At 33.1% G+C, this 21,351-nt stretch overlaps 2 protein-coding genes across 2 annotated transcripts in view; both read left to right on the plus strand.

Annotated features, from left to right (window-relative positions):
* Positions 1-18,042, plus strand: part of LOC134268688 (plexin-B-like) — a 20,099-nt gene extending 2,057 nt beyond the window's left edge. The window contains exons 2-10 of the mRNA XM_062750932.1: positions 8,924-9,115; positions 10,951-11,082; positions 11,620-11,720; positions 13,724-13,853; positions 15,214-15,385; positions 15,826-15,922; positions 16,006-16,125; positions 17,355-17,469; positions 17,866-18,042. Of these exons, the coding sequence (XP_062606916.1) occupies positions 8,924-9,115; positions 10,951-11,082; positions 11,620-11,720; positions 13,724-13,853; positions 15,214-15,385; positions 15,826-15,922; positions 16,006-16,125; positions 17,355-17,469; positions 17,866-18,042 (1,236 nt within the window). The remainder of the gene's footprint in view (positions 1-8,923; positions 9,116-10,950; positions 11,083-11,619; positions 11,721-13,723; positions 13,854-15,213; positions 15,386-15,825; positions 15,923-16,005; positions 16,126-17,354; positions 17,470-17,865) is intronic.
* A 526-nt stretch (positions 18,043-18,568) lies between these two features.
* On the plus strand, positions 18,569-21,347 carry LOC134268697 (plexin-B2-like; the record flags this gene model as incomplete). Its single annotated transcript, XM_062750944.1, has 5 exons — positions 18,569-18,867; positions 19,554-19,717; positions 20,753-20,892; positions 20,988-21,087; positions 21,303-21,347. Coding segments are annotated over exons 1-5 (504 nt in total), but the record flags the coding sequence as incomplete, so codon positions are not given.
* Positions 21,348-21,351: the final 4 nt, after the last annotated feature.

Raw genomic sequence — 21,351 nt, forward strand, 5'->3', positions numbered from 1 at the left:
TGTTACTTAGAAGCCTAATCATCTTTTAGGAGAGTTAAACATTTTGAAAATTATGTAAAACATCAACGTCAAGGGGTGAAAAAGCATCGCATGCTGGGAAACACCTTGAATTTTTATGAGTTATTAATGTATATGTCAAATGTGAGAGTCATATCTCATCTCAATCAAAAGTTATAAGCAAATGCAACATTTTTGAAAAGTAGGTTAGGCTTCAAGGTCAAGGTCACAGAGTAAAAGTCATGATTCATTTGGAAAGGTCTTATCACAGGTAATAATATACATGCATTATAATATGAATGCCCTAAGTTTTCTCTTTCAAAATGATGAATTTATAACAATTTAATTTATTGCAAGTAGGTCAAACTTCTAGGTCATATGTAAAAAAAAAAACACCATGCCATTCTCAGATTTTCACAGGTAAATACTAGTACATAAGTTTAATATGAATGTCTTGTCTCTTCTCATTCAGTAGATATGACTGTGATGACCAAGGTTAATTTTATTCAGACAGAAGGACAGTCTGACATACAAATGTACATATTTCTATATGAATTGGGTAAAATTTGCCCAGTGGTTCTAGAGAAGTTAAAAATGTAAAAAGTTTTCAGACAAACAGATGGACGACATGTCACGACAGACGTTATATGATAAGGAAACCAAAAAGCTCAAATGAGTGTTTTGAAAGGGTTACAATATGGTTGCAGTATTTGAAAAGTTGTATATATGCATGACCAACGTATTCATGTTTTATATTTTCTTTAGTAATTTGTTTGTTTGTTGTGAATACATCTCTCTCGGGAATTTTTCCCTCATATGGAGACACCACCAAATAATAATGAAGACAAGATGTGTTTGTGAAACACTGATGTCCCTGTATGGAAGCCTATGGCGAAGGTTGAAGTTTCTCAAATATATGTCAAACTCAAAGGTCAAGGTCAAAGGGTTCAAACACAGGGGCCGGTAACATACTGTTTTTGATTTTACGTAATCACTATATGTATACAAAAAGAGAAAGGGAAACAATGTCAGCTCGAATTTACACAGGGTCGATCTCGGAAATGACTCGTGTTTTCAATAAAATACCTTGCAGTTAGTGAAATAACGTCTGGGATCATTCAGTAATAATCACTCTTTAATAAAAATACCATTGCGGTCATTTAAGAATCGTGTAGGTCGTGTTTTGCAGATCCGATATCCTGTCATGCCAGTGATGTAGTTTAAGTCGTCCACTAAATTTGCTAAACATTGCATCCAATATTTAACGCGAGATGTGATTGGTCAATGGTGCTTTTCTAGAACAGATCTGACCAATCACGCTCCGCCTTTTACCAAGCTTGGGTTTTTCCAAAATGTCGTCTGTTCTGGGCTCGAGCCTCTCTGTGAACGAAAAAGCTACCGTATTTATTCAAATCGGAGATAGTGTACCTTTTGATTGCAATTAACAAAAGAAAAAGATGATTTTCGTGAACGCTGGATCTTTACTTTGTGTTTTCCATCTCCGGAAAGACTTCAAAACTGGAGAAAATGTGCAAATTTTGCCTCGTTTTAGTGGACGACTTAAAGTACATCGACTCGCACAACGGGATATCGAGTTAGTATTACCCAACTTAAACGCTATAAAAAGTAACGAGGTTTCTGTTTTACTAAAGAATATTTATTGTAGTATGATTTCTAGTTATAATTTAATTGGCTCCATTCTTTTTTCTATGAGATACGAAATATTTCCGAGATCGACCCTGTGTAAATTCGGGCTGACGTTGTTTCCCTTTCCTTTTTTGTATATATATAGTGATTACGTAAAATCAGAAACAGTATGTTACCGGCCCCTGTGGATTCAAAATGTTGGTATCAGAAGAAAGTCTTGTCACAAGGAATGCACATGTGAAATAAGTAATCCCTGGTACTTCCTGTTCAAAAGTTAATTGCCAACGTTAATTTTTTAAGTGGTTCAAACTCTAGGGTCAAGGTCAAATATTTATACCTGTTGACAGTTCAAAATGAATACACATGTTAAGCATGAAAGCCCTAGCACCTACTGATCAAAATTTAGGCCAAGTTTAAAGTTTGGTATTTTTCTTGTAAAAATGTGTATCCTAGGTCAAGCGATCAGAGGTAAAAATTAATGGTACCCAAATAAAAGGTCTTAATTGTCACAAGAAATAAACCTATAAAATGTGGAAGCCATTTGTATAGCCCATCCCACTTAAAACTCATGGGCAAGGTTATAATTTCTGCAGACAAATAGACAGACATAATATAAACACAAGAAACAAAATATGTATGATTAGTCAAATGGAAAAAAATATACTATTCAATTGGAATCACAAAATAGATTGTTATTTCAGGGACAGGGAGTGGGTAGGGAGATTGGAACCCCCCTCCTGGAATTTGCTTTGTTATTTAAGCAAGACTATATACTGAAGCAAATAAAAAATGACTTTGGACATCCTTCCCCCACAAGGGCCGGTAACATACTGTTTCTGATTTTACGTAATCGCTATATATATACAAAAAAGGAAAGGGAAACAACGTCAGCCCGAATTTACACAGGGTCGATCTCGGAAATATTTCGTATCTCATAGAAAAAAGAATGTAGCCAATTAAATTATAACTAGAAATCATACTACAATAAATATGCTTTAGTAAAACAGAAACCTCGTTACTTTTTATAGCGTTTAAGTTGGGTAATACTAACTCGATATCCCGTTGTGCGAGTCGATGTACTTTAAGTCGTCCACTAAAACGAGGCAAAATTCGCACATTTTCTCCAGTTTTGAAGTCTTTCCGGAGATGGAAAACACAAAGTAAGGATCCAGCGTTTACGAAAATCATCTTTTTCTTTTGTTAATTGCAATCAAAAGGTACAGTATCTCCGATTTGAATAAATACGGTAGCTTTTTCGTTCACAGAGAGGCTCGAGCCCAGAACAGACGACATTTTGGAAAAACCCAAGATTGGTAAAAGGCGGAGCGTGATTGGTCAGATCTGTTCTAGAAAAGCACCATTGACCAATCATATCTCGCGTTAAATATTGGATGCAATGTTTAGCGAATTTAGTGGACGACTTAAACTACATCACTGGCATGACAGGATATTGGATCTGCAAAACACGACTTCCACGATTCTTAAATGACCGCAATGGTATTTTTATTAAAGAGTGATTATTACTGAATGACCCCAGACGTTATTTCACTAACTGCAAGGTATTTTATTGAAAACACCGAGTCATTTCTGAGATCGACCCTGTGTAAATTCAAGCTGACATTGTTTCCCTTTCTCTTTTTGTATACATATAGTAGGGATGGCAATTTGTAACCGGTTAACCGATTACTCGGTCGGAACGATGGCAATCGGTTAGAAAATCTGTAATCGGTTAGTCGGAAAAAATAAAAATTTATATACTTTTGAACATAATTTTGTCAGAATTAGTCCATTTTTGAAAAAAAGAAATATTTGGATAAACGTTGATAAGTCGGCGTTTTCACATATCCAATCTAAATTGGATGTAATTATCGTTCTCCGGATTGAGATTGTAGGGTAATTGGTCATATTGTGTTTGAAGATTTTAAGTGTTAATTACTGTTAAAACACAATGTCGTTACCCTGACTGTCCTGTATTTCTTTAATGATGATTATATAACCGATGGGAATTTCGAATAAGTATGTTTGGTTTTGCAGTTATCTATAGTACCACTAGATATATACAGAAAGCGCAGAATATTAAAATATTGGTTAAAATTAAGAAAAAGTAATAATTGTATTTTGAGTGCATGTTATCAAGATATGGTAGAGAATAAAGATCCCTGGGTTATGAGTATAAAAAATGAAATGTACACTCTAGGTTTAGCTGACTTGTTTCATAGTAATCAAAAAGATAGCATTTTATTAGACATAACATACAATAGAATGTGTGACGTTTTTAAACAGAAGGCTATATCTGATATATGTAAGTCACCAAAGTGTATGTTATATAAGCATTTAGTTGGTTATTTTTGTTTACAAGGTTATTTAAAGAAACCCATCCATGTAAAATATAGAAAAGCAATTTCATGTCTCAGACTTTCAGCACATAATTTAAAGATTGAAACTGGAAGATACGAGAACTTAATAAGGAGTGATAGGAAATGTGTTCTGTGTAATTTAAATGATATTGAAGACGAATTTCATTTTTTATTCATTTGTCCAGTTTTTCACGATTTAAGAAACAAGTTCATCAAACATTACTACTCCCGAAGACCAAGTGTCTTCAAGTTAATACAATTATTCTGTAGTACAAATACGAAAGATGTAAATCAGTTAGGGAAATATATATATCATGCTAATAAATTACGAATGGAATGTTTAAATCAATTAGCTATATAATAAAATGTATGTATTACTAGTTGGTAAGTTTATAACATGTTATTGTACTATGTATGTAATTGATAAATACAATGTTGTACTTATGATGCTTATGGGATGTACGTCCCACGGAATAAAGAACTGAAATAGAATAAATTACTGTCTAAACAAACTTTGTAAATTAAGTGATGTATTTCAGACTCAAAACTTTTTAATTATGGTGGCAACGCAGAATAAACGTATGTGAAATCTGAATTGGAAAAATATCAGTGATTTATTCTACATGATTCGTGCGTGCTTTCATTAAATTTTTCCCCAATCTATATTTAATTAAAATAAAATATATAAGCATATGTTTTATTTTAAAAAACAAGAATGAAGACAAATACAATAATTTTACATCCAGACTTTATCAGGCTTCTTTTATATATGAATAGATCTACATACTAGGAAAAAATAGTTATGTACTTTACGAAAATGCGTATTTTGATACGTTTAACCGGTTAATCGGTCGGAACGTCTTGCGGTTAACCGATTAGCAATTCTGTAATCGATTGCCATCCCTAACATATAGTGATTACGTAAAATCAAAAACAGTATGTTACCGGCCCCTGTGCCTTCCCCTAACTTAGAAAACATTGACCCCACTATCATTGTTTTTATTTTGTTTATTTGTTTTCAGTTTATGAGTTTTTTTTCTCCTGCTTGTCAGGAAATTCTGGGCTGGAATTTTTTGACTGAGATGTGAACTCCCCTCCCTACTCCCGAAAAAAATTTCTGGATCCGCACCAGTATTGGCAGTAACTGAATGTCACATCGACAACGGGAGATAACTTCACAATATGAAATTCGTCTAGTGTGGCATGCGATGATCTTTGACCCTTTTTGAACTTTAACCTAATCGTTTGGGTTTATTTTACCCCCCACTATACTTAAACTTGTACTTACCGACCTCCATAGGTCTTGTCAACTTCATGAAATATAAATCCAATTATAACACAAAATGAATTAATCCAATATGCACACCAGACTGCAGCATGTTCTCATGCTATTCCATTCGGAAAACCTTCGTGCCGTCGATTCCCAATCGGCAATCCTCGGCTGACTCCGCTTCGCTCCATTCAAACCTCGGATGTGATAGGTGGAGGAACACGCAACAGATCGCTACATTTCTCCGCCGGAAACTGCCTTGTCACTCATTTCATATTTCGCTCTGCCTACAGTTCCTAGAAAAAGTTTCTTTATTAGTGTAATTCCTCATGTTTATTACAACCAAATGTTAGTATTCTTTGAAAGCAAAAACACTGTGTTGGGCGTGCATCAAAGTAAGTCGGATTTCAAAAGTATAATATTTGAATGAAATTCAAATAAGATCACATGACTGAATCAGCAAGATGGTAGATCACCTTTGACGTCCGAGGTTATGTGAGAGGTACGAGTCATCCGAGGAACTCCGATTGGTCGATTCCGTCACCTTATCAGATGAAGTGGGAATCGGCCGAGGTGTACCGAATGGAGTTTAATCTAAAAATATGAGAATGGGTGACGCAACGTGATGTGATGTAGAAATTTATATGTTAACATGTATAGTACAAGAAAAAATTTTAAATTAATTCATAACAAACAATGTTTTAACAAAACTGTTCCATCTAGCCTATTCCAAAACGTATGTGCTGTGTGATTGTGGTGTCGAGGGGGGGATTAGTAAATTTAAATAGGTCCTATTAAGAGCAAAACATTTATCAAAATCTAATTTACATCATTAATAGAATTCAAACTGGTATATAATGAATTAAGCATGTAAAATAAATATAAGAGGTTCTGAGTTATAGGTCACAGTGAGAATTTCATATTCAATTTGATGAATACATGTAAATTACAGGCACGTAGCAACCGGGGGAGGGGGGGGGCAGGGGAGGCTTGGCCCCCAACTTTTTTCCCCAACATTACCTTTACTATAAGAAAATGTCCATTGAAAAGATGGTTGCCCCCCCCCCCACTTTTTACCACAATATCTACATAGCAAGGAAATATGGGGAAAAAAATGGAAGTGAAAGTAATTTGCCTTGAAAAAAAGGTGGCCACTACCCCCCCCCCCCTTTTCATTTTTTTTTTGCTTGTTAATTTTTTTAGGTAAGTAAAAAAAATTTTATCAGGTTGCCCCCCCCCCCACTTTCAAAAACGATGCTACGTGCCTGAATTATATAGAATTATTTTGACTTTTTCCTTGGAAAGCCGCCCGTAGGATTGTGTATTTTGAGGCAAACACCTTGGTGCGGGTATTACTGTCTCATGACAGCATCTAGTTTTATCTTTTTTTTTTTTGGTTCTCATTTTTTTTACACCCCGATTGAAATTTCATTCGATAAATAGATCATTTTAATTTTGTTGTTCAAAATTATTTCTACTCATTTTTAAATATGCATAAAAGACACTAGCCCTGTGTTCCTGTATAGTACACCGGTGCTTTGTTGTCCGTTATCAAGCTGGCTGTTAATCTAAATATATATTACAAATTGGCTTATGAATCTTACATGTGATTGACACAAAACAGATTAGTCTAGCTGAAATTACATCATGCTAATTCTTGGGGGTAAATACTTTTCAATCTATTTTATTTATGAGATAAGGCATTTTTGAAGGATTTATTGTTGTTGAAATAAAATATGTCGTGCGGAAAATATAATCTTTGGATTGCTGTGAACAGTACCCTGATACAGTTCGCAGAAAGCACCGTGGCCTTTGTGTTTTTATGTTTAAAGAAAAAGTTTGGTTAGGGCGACTGTCGTTAAATATGTTTTAATAATCATGATTCGATATCGATACGATATCGTCGATATCAACGATATTGATGGCAGGTATAATCTTCGTACTTGTAAAGTAATTCAGCATAAACAAACATACAAAGTAACTCGGGTGGTATGTACAAAAGGTTGGACAACATGGTTCGATATCAAAGCGATCTCATCGATATCTACATGTTCATGTACGTTATCGACACTACAGGGAAAGTTTATAAAGGATAGTTTTAAGTAACCCATTTTAAAAACACAATATTTAAGATGGAAACCATAATTCTTTGAACACTCCTGATTCGATAACGGCACGATATCGTGGATATTGACAGCAGGGAAATATTCTTAAAACAGGAAGTACTTTAATAAACACACAAGAATAGAGGAATATTATAGTAAAATAATAAATGTAAAACGTAATGTGTCGATATCGTAACTACATCGTGTCTTGGACATAACTCAGAATTTAAAATTTTGTCAGACTTAACAATTTTCATTATTAAAAGTCATGGTATTATAAACGTATGAATTCTTTCACAGTCAGTCAATGCTATCATATCCTCGCAAATATTACACAAGTGATGTGTTTTCCTTTTTCTTCGAACAAAAATGAAGATTACGAACAGAGAGCGATGTCATTGTATCTATAAACATGTCAAATTCAAATCTGTTAACAGAGTCAAAACACGAACCCTCATAACTTCCAGAGGTAGGATCGTGTGTCTAGAAACAGTAGTAAGCATCTTCTGTTGAACGGTCTAACCTGACCTGCGCCCGAATGTTTTCTGGAAGACGAAACATTTGATAGACAAACATTGCAAGGAAGACTTCTTCCTTGTTATGGAATATATAAGCCAAAAATGAATGCAATGAAAGGTTCGTTTTGTTGAAAAAGACATAATATAGACTAGATGGTTTTTGAAATATTGACTCTAAACAAGCTTTTAAATTCCTTGTAACACTAAAGTATATATAATTAGCTTGTTTAGGTTAAGGTATTTTCCCCCTTCCAATTTTATAGGTTCAAAGTACAAAAACTGCATTCATTTTCATTTAATATACTTTAAATTTTCCAATTATTACAAAAAATGTATAGGTCACCATATTATTTAAGATGCAAAACATAATTAAAAAGAAGTGTATGTCAACGTAAAAAGTCGCACATTTTCTGTAAACAGTATTATGAAAAATATGTAAAAACTAGTTAAAATGTATAATTCTGATGCTGAATGTTCAAAAATATTTCCTACCTTAAAGATACTTTTGAATTGTGAATATCAGGGAAACTATTTTACAATAAAGCAAATGCCTGAATGAAGAGACCTAGAAGGAGTTATTGCCCTAGTCAACATTTTTTAAAGATTAAATAATTGATTAGATATAGAAAAAAATGCATTTTGTAAATTCTAAAACTTACAATATTTATCATTGCACCTATTGTAAAGCATTCTTCCAAGAGATATCGTTCTATTAAGTATGAATGTAAACTAATTACAGTTTTTGCAAAAACCTATGACATCGTATGAGGGTGGAATTACCTTAAAAATGAAAAGGTCAACATACTTTGAAAGTCGAATAACTTGTGGAACGTAATAAGCATATACCGGACAAAACGTCGATATAATTGTACATAAGCAAAATTATTAGTAATGAGCTCAAGTCTTTTTACAAACAATATAATTATAATTTAGATCTCATCATCTATAGTCAGTAAAACATATTTATGACACAAAGGTACCAGATTCTGTACTGGCCTTTATATTAATGTTGTTTGTTTTCAATTTTAGTCTTTATTCACTGATGATGAGTTGCTGTGCTCAGGTTCTCTGAATTTGATAATTGATGGGAAAACTCCAGTCGTTTCAAACCCGGTCATCCAGTTTCCAGCTAAAGAAGACAATCCGGAATCTTTGGCTGTCACTTTCACTGGAGAGCACACTGTAGCTTTTCTTGGTACCTCCAATGGACATATCAATAAGGTAACACACACTTGTTTTTAAAGTAAACCGAAAGATTTGAACATTTTTTCATCGTAATCCGTTTTAAAAAAATATAGACAAATACGTTTTGCTTATTAAAATTGCATAACAGATGTCTGGAATTTATTAATTTTTTTATTATTATTATTTTTAAGTTAATTATTGATACAGTATGTAGTGTCTTATTATTACAATGGCTAATAAAATATGTATTGTTTTGCAAACGATAACGTTGTTTAATAATACAATGTATTTGCTTTGATTGCACACTCTTCTTTGATGTAGTTATTATCGTAAACAAATGCAAACCTGAAAATTACTCTCTCAAAATAAACCTGTATTAATGCATATTTTTCTTTTCATAGACGTCACATGGTGACATTGTAGTAAAGTGTTTTTATGCCCCCGTAAACAAAGTTTTGGGGATATATAGTTTTTGTCGTGTCCGTCTGTCTGTCTGTCTCTCTGTCTGTCTGCAAAAACTTTAACCTTTCCCATAACTTTTGATTCAGTGGAGGCATGACTTTAATATAACATATGTGTATTTATTTTGTTAAGACTTTTCTATGGGTACCACCAAATTTAACCTTTTGACCTTGACCTTGCAGTTTGAACCACTTTTACATAAATATTTTAAACTTTTATTTTAACCATATCTTTTAAACAGTGGATACCAGGACATTTATACTTCATATATGTATTTTTTGTTGAAAGACCTTTCATTGGATACCAACAACTTTGACCCTTTGACCTTGACTTCGTAGATTTCCGTACCTGTGAAAAAACTTTACATGTAACCTTGGGCATAACTTTTGAACGGTAAGGGACAGGGCTTTTATACTTTATATATGTAATCCTTGTGAGAAGACCCTTCATGGATACCAAGCATTTTGACCCTTTGACCTTGACCCTTGAGTTTGACCTACTTTAAAAAGGCAAACCTTGACCATAACTTTTAAAGGGTTGCGGCTAGTGCGTTCATACGTCACATACTTAATCCTTATGACAAGACCTTCCATTTGATAACAAGAACTTTCACCCTTTGACCTTGACCTAAGAGTTTGACCTTCTTTTTAAAAATTTTAACCTTGGCCATAACTTATAAACGGGGTTAGGGTTAGGGCTTCCATCATCGTCGGAAACCCACGGTCGGTCTCGCTTCTTGAGACCGACCGTGGGTTTCCGACGATGACCAAAGCATTGAAATAAAAAATGTAACATTTCGAAAAAAAACCAACAGAGCACATCTTGCTACTAACACTTTTCAAAATAGTACGGACAGTAGCTACATGTGTTTAAAATATCATAATGTATAGTTATTAGCGGATATCGTTGAACTTTTGAGATTTTCTATGGGTTGTGCCTTTGATTGCAGTACGTTTATGTATAAAAGTGCATGACTGCAACTTTATAAAAGACCTACTCGATATCAATTAAATGATACTGTGAAATATTGAGTAATGCATTAAAAATATGACTCAATTTTAGTCATATCACGCTATTTTTAGTTTTAATTTACCTATTTTCAAGTTGCAATGATAATAGCTAGAGCTGCGTCTCAAGTATAGAGAAACTGCGTGTCAAACTAGTCTATGACATCATATCTGTCAGTACAGCGAGACCAAGTTGGCTTTAATTTTACATTCAAATAGTGTTTTAATGAGAAGATAAGTTTCACATAAGTTTATGTTTACAATAATTATGAGAAATCACAGTATGTAAGAGTGTATGAAAAAGAAAATTATTTTTCATCTGCTGAGATACATTTGTACATTTTCACCGTGATGTCATAATCGATTTTTAATCTAGCTGCGATTTCGTCTTACTTTTGGTAGGTGGTTCTGAAAACGTCCAGCAAAGCAGAGTTGTATGATTCCGCCATTGTAGTGGACGAGGGTCATGCTATAAATCAAGATATGGCGTTTGACAATTCTCAGATGTTTCTTTACGCCATGAGTGACAGAAAAGTGAGAATGGATTGCTCATTGACAGTTATCATGCTTTAATTATATTACAAATGTAATTACAAGGAAACTGTTTATTTTAAGCGACTTGCAGAAAAAATATCAGCTTTGGAAACAAGATATTGATATAGTTTTCAATCTTTATAGCAATACAGTTGAGGGATACTCAAATCCTATCCTGTTTACAAAGATTATTACATGTATTTATAATAGAAGGCTTCCACCCTGACGTCCACGCACGCACTACCCATGCACACTGACACATGACCCACACCACTAAAAAACACACCTCTTGCACACAAACTCTAACACACAACACACATTCAAAGTTACTTCCCTTAGCATTCTATCAATACACTACAATAGCCAATATTCAAATTTTAAAAAAAATTATTTTTTGTGCAAGGTAAACAGTGTATCTCTACAATAAGATACTATTTTAACAAAACAAATTTTATAATTCCCAACTACTGTATGTACACGCATAATCTCAGCTATTCATTTTTGATAGAAAAATAGAGAACAGTAAATCATTTCCAGGTGGCCAAGATTCCGGTGCAGAATTGTTCCCTGTACGCCATGTGTAAAGATTGTCTGTCAAGTAATGACCCATATTGCGGATGGTGTGTTCTAGACCACAGGTCTGTACAAAATTATTTAGTTTGCTGTTATTTTTATGAAATGTGCACAACGTATGGAATATGGAGATCTTTGAGGTGATCTTTAATTATTTTCATTTTATGATTAAACCTTTGTATTTGCAATGAGAAGCTTATATATATATATATATATATATATATATATATATATATATATATATATATATATATATATATATATATATATATATATATATATATATATATATCATATAATATGTATATGTAAGACTCCAAAGTCCGGTAGTGACGCGAAAGCCCGATGGTGTCGCCAAACACTGATGGTCTGCGCCAAATCCCTATGGTTTGTTGTCGGTACGGATGCCAAAGTCCGTTCGTCACGCCAAAGCCCGATGGCCCGTTTCCTATATTAGACGCGCTGCGCTAGGGTGCGATTGTCTGACACGCCAAAGTCCGATGAATTGGAGAAACAATCGACGTTTATGACGTCACAATAATTCAACATCAATCCTTGACATCGTTTTCCTGCAATCAAATGCCATCATTTATGTATTGATCCTTGCATGCGCTTTTATTTATTTTTCGTATTGTTTACATGTTTCCGAGATATTAGGATGAGTCCTCGCACACCACTCAAATGATTAGGTTTAGTCTTTTGAATTGCTTTGATTAAGGGTTACTTCTTGCACACAGGTCGAGTTATTAGGGTTGACGTATCGCACCCGCATAACATATCTACATGTAGATATCTATATAGAGTTGCTAGGCCTACACACTTGGAAATTATCCGAGACATAAGAATTAGTTTTCGGGAAATGATAATTATTAATACTTGTATAAATCCTTGTCATGGTGCTGCATTGTAGTCTGGTGCATTAGTACTATGACGTTATATAAGCTCTCAGTTCAATTTATGCATAAAATGGCCCTGCAGATAATTATACAAATTGATCGATTACACTTGATTTTCTATTTTAAGCCATTAAAATAAAATAGAGACTTAGTACATTTCCCTTAAATTTTTTTCCTAAAAATCTAGATCTTGGATTGATTGATTGATTGTATATTATTTAACGTCCCTCTCGAGAATTTTTCACTCATCACTCGCTGGTGGAGAGCTGCAAATTTCCCCCTATACTCTGCACTCAGGGCCATTGAGCAGTGAGGCATCTTTATCGTGCCAGCGCCTGCAGCTGACACGGGGCCTCGGTTTTTAAGGTCTCATCCGAAGGACCCGCAACTTTCACTTCAAAGTGCCGAGCGCATGGCGAAGGAACAGTTGCTACCCATTTTAACGACTAGGTCAGTCGCGGCCGAGATACGAACTCACGACCTCCCGATCACGGAGCGAGCGCTCTACCGACCGAGCTACCGTGATCGGTACTAGATCTTGGAGAACTGGCTCTATGGTGTTCTTGAATTTTAATGTAAACGGGTATAATTGAGTACTTTCTGTGAAGAAAAATGATATCAACACACTCTCTAATTTAAAAAAATAGAACATGACTTTAAATCCCCCCAAACAGTTCTACTATTTAGTAGTTGCTCATTTTAGATCAGAGGTTGCGCTCTATATTAAATATCGAAAAATACCTTTAAGATTGACTGTTTTGTAGACTTTTTCAGAATTTTAGGAAATTGACGCATTTCGTGAGGACATAATGCATTGACTAGCCAGAAAATTTTTTGATAGATACGCAGTCTTTAAAGTCCTAAGTGATATTTAATTAATTGTTATCTAAAACAATGCAGTTTCAGTTTTACAGAAATGCAAAGGGCAAAATAAGGCAAAAGTGAACCTTGTTCTTTAATTGTTTTCCAGCATCAGGGTTTCGCGTGTCAAACCATCGGGGTTTGGTGAAGATCATCGGACTTTGGCGTGACCGTCGGAGTTTGGAGTTCCATTGCACTTAAGAGTCCTACATAAATAAGCATTCATAGTCGAATTTGTTTATAAATGATTATATTATGATTATAAATGATTATATATTATAATATGATATTATTTCTTTCCTTACTTGCAGATGCTCATTAAAAAGCGATTGCTACAACCCTACACACATTCGATGGGTTAACGGTACAAAGCAAGAAAACAGATGTGTCGAAATCCTTAATGTCTCTCCACCAATGCTCCATGTCTCCGAAAACATCACCGTAAGAACTTAATTCTATATTTTTGTGTACAACAAATTAAAGTTTTACTTTGATTTGTTTTTGTGTAGCTTTACCAAAAAAATTTTTCTTCTAAAATATGACAGTTGATTTGTAACTTACAATTATGTTGAGATCTCTTACGGAAGACCATGCCCTCCCTTTTGGGATTTTCCATTAGACGTTTAGTGTCGCCCACGTGGCACAGTGGATAGAGCGTCTGCTCTATAGTGGCAAAGTAAGGAGTTGATCTTTACCTTGTGGGTTTAAAACCAACTGTGGGACGTAGAGACTGTATAAATCGCCGTACCGCTACTGTTTGCACAAAAAAGATCACCCCCTTCTCAATGACTCTAAGTGCCGAGTATTGGACAAACTAGACAGCTCTTCACCAGCTAGTGGTGGCATCCATATGAGTGATAAATTCTTGAGAGGGTTGTTAAAGCATATACAAACAGACCATTGACATTTAGTTTTTCTTTCCATTTTTTGCCCGATGTCGCTTTCAAGCATTAAATGATTAGGCCTTAGTCATGTTAATACATTTCTGTAGAATTAAGCTTAAGGATTTCCATCCCTATCAGATTCAAAATCTCTATCCTTAAATGTCCTTCAAGTAAATAATACTCTACAGACCGGTATTAAATTAAAGCATTTTATAGTAGAAAAGCATTGTCCGTAAGAAATTTTCAAAAAAATCATTAACTAAGCAGTAGTTAATTAAAAAAGATTGCATTGAAGTCTATGCGGTAAAGTGTTTTCTTTAAATGAAATATTTAATAAAATGATTCAGAATGTCAATAAATACGTACATGTATACTGGGGTTGAACAATGCATTGAAAATGAAAATTAGAAAAAGAATCAAAACTGAAAAAAAAAAAATCCGGATAAAATTTCAAAAGTTGATATTTTTTAATTAATTAGAAATTAAATAAAATAACTTAAGCAAAATACAAGGTCATAAGTTCGAACACAACCCACTCTTACAGGCAAATAGTAATAAATGGGAATTATGTCTTAATAAGCCGAATATTCATCACTTACATGTACATATCAGGTATGTATTCAATTTCATTGTATCTTTTGCTATTACGGTTGGAATACCTTAAGTACATTGGCACTGCTTACATGTATGTAATTGTTTTCTGTTATGATTTTGTGTCTCTAATAACCTCCCATTGATTTCTCTGGAATTTGTCCATATAATAAACTGTAACACTTATACTGGATTTTATTTTATTTTTTCAATAAGCTATTACACATTCATCCGTTCTTATCAGACCAGAAAAATGAAACGTACAAGGTTATTCTATTAGATTATTACTACACGTATTATAAAAAAATGTTTTACTTTTTTTTTAGTTAAATCTAACAATCAAAGATCTGCCTCGCGATGACAATACCTCTTACAACTGTGTGTTTAGCTTTCCTAACGGAGATCAGATTATATCCCAAGCTGTTCAATGGCGCTTTGGTACTGAATGTATGAATCCTAATGTTGAAAATCTTAGAATCAGTTTTAACAGCAGTCTGGGTAAGAAGATAATAAAACTACAAACGAAATTGTTCATCAATTCATCAATCGCAGCAATATATAATTCGGACTATGGAAAAGGAGCATTTATGACACTTAAATGTTTAAAAAAGTTGATTTATGTACATGTTACACGATTGATTAAAATGAGCTTTTGAAAGCAGTCAAAAGTATAGATCTTGGAAAAATTTCAGGTAACGAATCTCGTTCAGAAGTTAATTTCGGTTAGAATGATCGTTATAGCAAATACATTCAAGTTGCAAGTTTGAAATATTTTATTGTCTAAAAAGATTTCAGATTAGAACCGATCAGCGTTATTGTGAAAGAATGAAACTAACAAGATAACAATTAACCTTCTTCTAAATTTACACATGCCTTTTTTTCTGCACAAGTTCATTTAAGAAAAAATGAGTGTATTTTTTGTTATTTCTTTTCTCTAGGATATATCAACGTAAGCCTGGGTATTTTGTCTGATGAGACAGACCAGGTGATTGTTTCATCACCTTATCTTTTCTACAACTGCAGTAGTTTTACAAGGTGATCGAGAAGCTTTAATTTACATTTTTGTCTCATGTGTTGTATATTCTAATTAACAATGGATTGTAATGTATGTGTTTCAGTTGCTCTACATGTGTTGACAACATTTTCTGGTGTGACTGGTGTATCACAGAAAACAAGTGTCAGTTTAACACGGATCAGTGTTCTGGGGAGAAAGTCAGTAGTCAAAAAGCAAGTACAATGTAATGTTACGCAAAAGAGTTAAAATATTATTATTATAGATATAATAAAGGGCGTATTTCTTGACAAATTGCTTTGCTTTCAGTCGTTAAACAAACTATTTCAATGACTTAAAATTATATTTAAAAATACTTTTACAATACCCACCAAGAAAACGGCACAGAATTGATTGGAAGTATTATTCTACTACAGCTATTGTGATTCTTTAATCAGTCATTATGTATACATTTCCTTTTATTCAATGTTAACCACACTTAAAGTATTTTACAAAGAAAAAGACTTCTATAGGTAGTGACCTATAAGTTTGGATCACCCGGACCTAGTCGAGCTTGACCAGAAAACACGAAACTGGCAGTGCTTAAAATAGACATATTCTGTTAAACAAGACATCTCTACAAGACATCTACTCCCCCAAAAGTAATGAAAATTGCCTCCATTAATTGTTGAAACAACACTGAATTAATTAGGACTGCGATAGAATCGATAGATCTGGGACGCATTGTTTTGTCCTGTCTGTTTAATTTGTTTGTCTGGTTGTCTGACTGTTGTCAACATTAACCTTTGCCATATTTTTTGAACCCTGAAAGATAGACACTTCAAATTTAGTATACTCTCTTCTTTGATAAATTTCTTCCAAATGCCACCAAGGTCAATAACCATGTAGCCTTGATTGAGGCCTTCATGCTAAAAATATTTTTTCGAACTTCGTTGCCGCCGGTTGCATAGTGTTTCACAAACACCTCTTGATTTCTATTATACTCTGTTACGGGCAGTGCTATAGAAATTATGATTCACATTTCCAATATCTCTGTTGAAAGATTAAGCAGCCTTCATGTATCTAGCCTGATCAACGCACTGGGATTTCAACCTCTTCAATCTATGTTGATGTACCAACTTTACTTTATCCTGACTCTTAGATACAAAAAATACAAATGATTTTTTGTTCAATTATAAATCACATACATTGTTTCTGAAAGAGTTTCGTAGTCGTCTCTTTAGAGTGTAAATCATCCCAACGTTGTAGAAAGGTTTTCAAATTATAAATAGACAACTAGTATTAATTTCAAATCGATTTTTTCAGTAATCACGCGGTATGTTTCATTTCTTGCTCTCACAGCTGTCTTTTAAAAATTCACCCTTGATATTTGCACTTCACTTAGAATGTGTTCAATATGAAAGATGTAATCAGAGGTTAAACTTTTTCTCATTTATTCAATAAGGCTAGTGAAAGTGGACAAAGGAAAACTTTTTGTCCGATGGTGGACGCAAGTCAGACCGGCCCCTTAATGATAGAACATAATCAAATTAAAACAATCGTCATTCAAGGAAAGAATTTCCCAGAACCAGTAAGTACAGTCATAAAATGTACACAAATACATTTAATAAATTGTGATGTATCTAAAAACAAAACTGATATCATTTCTAAGAAATAAATGAATAAAACTAAAATTCTTATGTATCTTAAAAGTCTTTTAGTTTTTCATTGATTATTACATGTAATACAAACTGTGATTTCAAAGCTTATTATTATTATAATAATAAACAATATAACTACTATCATTTTTAATGTTTTTATCTCATAATGACAATATTTCATGAGCATTTTGAGATTACTATCTTGGTACTTCTCCGAATGTCTAAATAACACATACACATATTAAATAATACCTCTAATTGCAACACATGTACAACCATGTACTTGTTTATCTTTATAAATACATTCTACATGTGTATTTTCGCAGGACAAATATAAAGGACAAATACAGTTACCATCAAGGATACTATATGTAAATGGTAGAAGGATTTCAAGTACTCAATTAATTTTCATGATCGGCAAGGCAAGTATAACATTAAAAGTGCAAGTAAAGGTGATGGATAAAACAAATGGAGATATGGATGTAACCTGTTACTTAGGTTGAATTTTAGCTATCCCTTAAAAATCACTATAGTTAACTATTGTTTAGTTTAGTTTACTATAGTTATCAATAGTAAATCAAAGTGTCAAAGTGATCACTATAATAAGTCAAAGGTGTCGAACTGTTCACTTTGTTGTCAAAATGATCACTATAGTAAATCAATGTTGATAGTAAATCAATTTTTTTTAAATCTTCCACTATAGTATATATCTATGTTTTACCATAGTATATTGAAGTTTTCAAAGGGTCGCTATGGTAAATCAAAGTTTCCATAGTTAAATGTTTCACTTTAATAAATTATAGTCTTTAAATTTAACACTATAATAAATCAAAGTTTTCATTGTGATTACAAAGTGTCAAAGGTATCACTATAGTAAATCAAAGTGTCAAAGTAATCACTTTAATTAAACAAAGTTGTCATATTGTCGAAGTTATCACTATAGTTAATTAAAATAAACTTTAGGTAACTACAGAATTTTTGTTTGGGATTTCAGGAAAGGTTAAGGTACATGTAACGAACAATAATATATTTTTAAAATATTCTTTAGACAATACAATTGTAGAAAAAAGTAAATTAAATATAGACCCAGAAAGAGTCCAGAGGTAGGATCATGTGCCTTGGAGGATAAAGCATTCAGTGTCAATACCTTAAGTAGATACTGAAAAAAAAAATTTAATTACATAATTAATACGTATGTGGGCATTTTTTCATTATTCCCACGTTAACATTTCAGATTGAAGACGCCTTACCCTTGGGTATATATGAAGCAAGCATGAAAGTACTGTGGACAGAACATGAATTTAACATTGAAGCAAACCATTTAAAATGTACGTTTTAAGGATATAGAAATATGATCTATAAATGACACAAACAATGAGTTTCTCATCTTTTTAACCAAAAATTGAATTAAATGTTACATGTACATGGTTTAAAATAAATCAAACCTTAGATGTTACGTAGCTTGAATTAAAATAAAATAAAATGAAACCAGATGTATTTGTTAAACATTATGCATCCGGTAGCAACAAGTTTGAGAAAGCTATTTTCAGAATATATGTCACAGTCAAGGTGACAAGGCCAAGAACGATGTTTCAGTTGTTAGAACTTAATTAGTGGAATATGCATACAAAAAGTTTCTATCTCTCATGGTTTGTTCTAAAATTATGGCAGAGGTTAAAGTTGACAGCAGACAGACAAACAGACAGGACAAAAACTATCGATCCGGATTCATAATTAAATGTAACTTAGTTTGAATTGATTCTTAAAGAAATATTTTTTTTCGTTTCAGTGCGAACTTTAAAGTGATAACTTATTATGATTCGTCATGAGATGATTTTCCTGACAAAAGAAAACTTAGCTACTTGTATTAAAGAATGTGAATGTTATGCATGAAGCAATCTCAAAAGTTAAATAATTGACTGTTTCTAGATTTCAGGAATTCAAACTTCCATTGCTTTACCATTGTTTTCCGTTTTAGATCGTTTTTTTAGAAATGTTTTAATTCCTATTTCAGTGACTCTGTACAGCTGTCCTGACCAGGCACTAGGAGACTGTACCTTCTGTAAGAATCTGGAGCTCAGTAATACTGCAATGAATTGTAAATGGTGCAGTAATCAATGTATCTACAGTCTACACAAATGTTCAGATTCGTTATGTCCAGTCCCAATAATCAACAGTGTAAGGAAATGAGTAATTTTGTAACAAATCAAATGTATAATTTGCAAAAAGATCGAAATTCATTCAAGTGTCATATTTCAATGTAAGAAAAAGTATCAACTCGTCTGTCTGACGTAAGAGTTAGAGTGTCTGATCTTTAGTCGCAGAGTAACAAATTAAGGTTTCGTCTAAGGTCAACATGTCTAAAAAATTATTTTTACAATAGCTCCAAAACTATGTGTGGTATAAAGTCAAAACGTTTATAGTTTATAAATATATCATTGATTAATAGATAGAAAGTATCATTTGATAAATATTTTTAAAAAGATATTTATTGAGAAAAATTGTATCAGAAAATGTGCATATTTAAAGAAAAATGCACCTGCTTAATTCTGTCTTCTTTTTAAAAATCATTATTGCAGAATTAATAATGATTTTGCAGAATTAATAAATGTTTATCAATGAAGGGCAACTTGGATGAGAATGGTCTCTGAAAGGCTGTTATTGAAAGCATGACATGTACAAAGACAAGACCCCTATAGAATCCGCCATTTGCAATGTACTTTTACTTTCAAGTCTTAAAATTTGGACAGAATAAACAAGGAAAAGTACTTTCCAGAGACTATCCAAGTCCAACTTGCCCTTCATTGATAAACATGTTTTGTTTCTGCAATAATGATTTTCACTACGAGCTCCGAATTTATTAGGTGTATTTTTTGAAAATATATGTATTTTTAAGAAGAATTTTTCTTAATTAATATTTTTTCCAAGTATTTTTTTTTATCAAGTGATACTTTCCATCTGTTAATCAATGAAATATTTATAAACTTTATACCTTACATAGTTTTGGGGCTATTGCAAAAATAAATTTTCGGACATGTTGACCTTTGACGAAACCTTAAACCTTACTTTACGGGTTAGAATCCCAAATCAGTCCTCCGGATAAGACAGTATAAACCAAGGCCCCGTGTAGCAGTAAGTTCTGGCATGAAAAAGATCTCTCCCTGTTTTTGCTTGTCCATCCAGAGTGCTATTTGATTTTTTGTGTTAAGACAGATTTATCCAAGAGATGGTTCGATTGATGGTGGTACCCATATCTCAATCAAAGGGAAACATATTGGAATGTCAAGAAAACAAATAGATAACATTACTGTTGCTGATGTACCATGTGCGAATGTTTCTATAATTGATCGAATGTAAGTTTTACGATTTTGTTTTCAAAGGCGACTGAATTCAAATTTACAATAGGTATCCTAGGTTCATATATATGCGACAACTTTTTACTATGTAGTGTACAGTGTGTAACGGGACCAAATTCTGTTTCTGTTGGACCAATAATTCTACATGTTGATGGACAGATTAGAGTCAGTTCAACGAAGTTTAGTTATAAGGTGATACGGAAGTTTATTCTACATTTCAGGTTACATTTCACTGAATTTCATTCAAACTTTTGTAATATATTATGTACAACTGCATAATGTAATAATGTTAAATATGCTAAATCCTTTTAAACAAAATCTGAAAATAAATGTTATCGCGAAATCCTCATACTTTTGCCTTTGGTTAATAAGATTCTATACATTTTTGATGTTGATATTTTTTATAGGATCCACAACTACTAGGCCTGTATCCTGCTCAAATATTACAATCTGGGG

Source organism: Saccostrea cucullata, unplaced genomic scaffold (assembly GCF_032062105.1).
Source record: "Saccostrea cucullata isolate Sc308-1 unplaced genomic scaffold, CSIRO_AGI_Scuc_v1 ctg3696, whole genome shotgun sequence".
Lineage (NCBI taxonomy): Eukaryota > Metazoa > Mollusca > Bivalvia > Ostreida > Ostreidae > Saccostrea > Saccostrea cuccullata.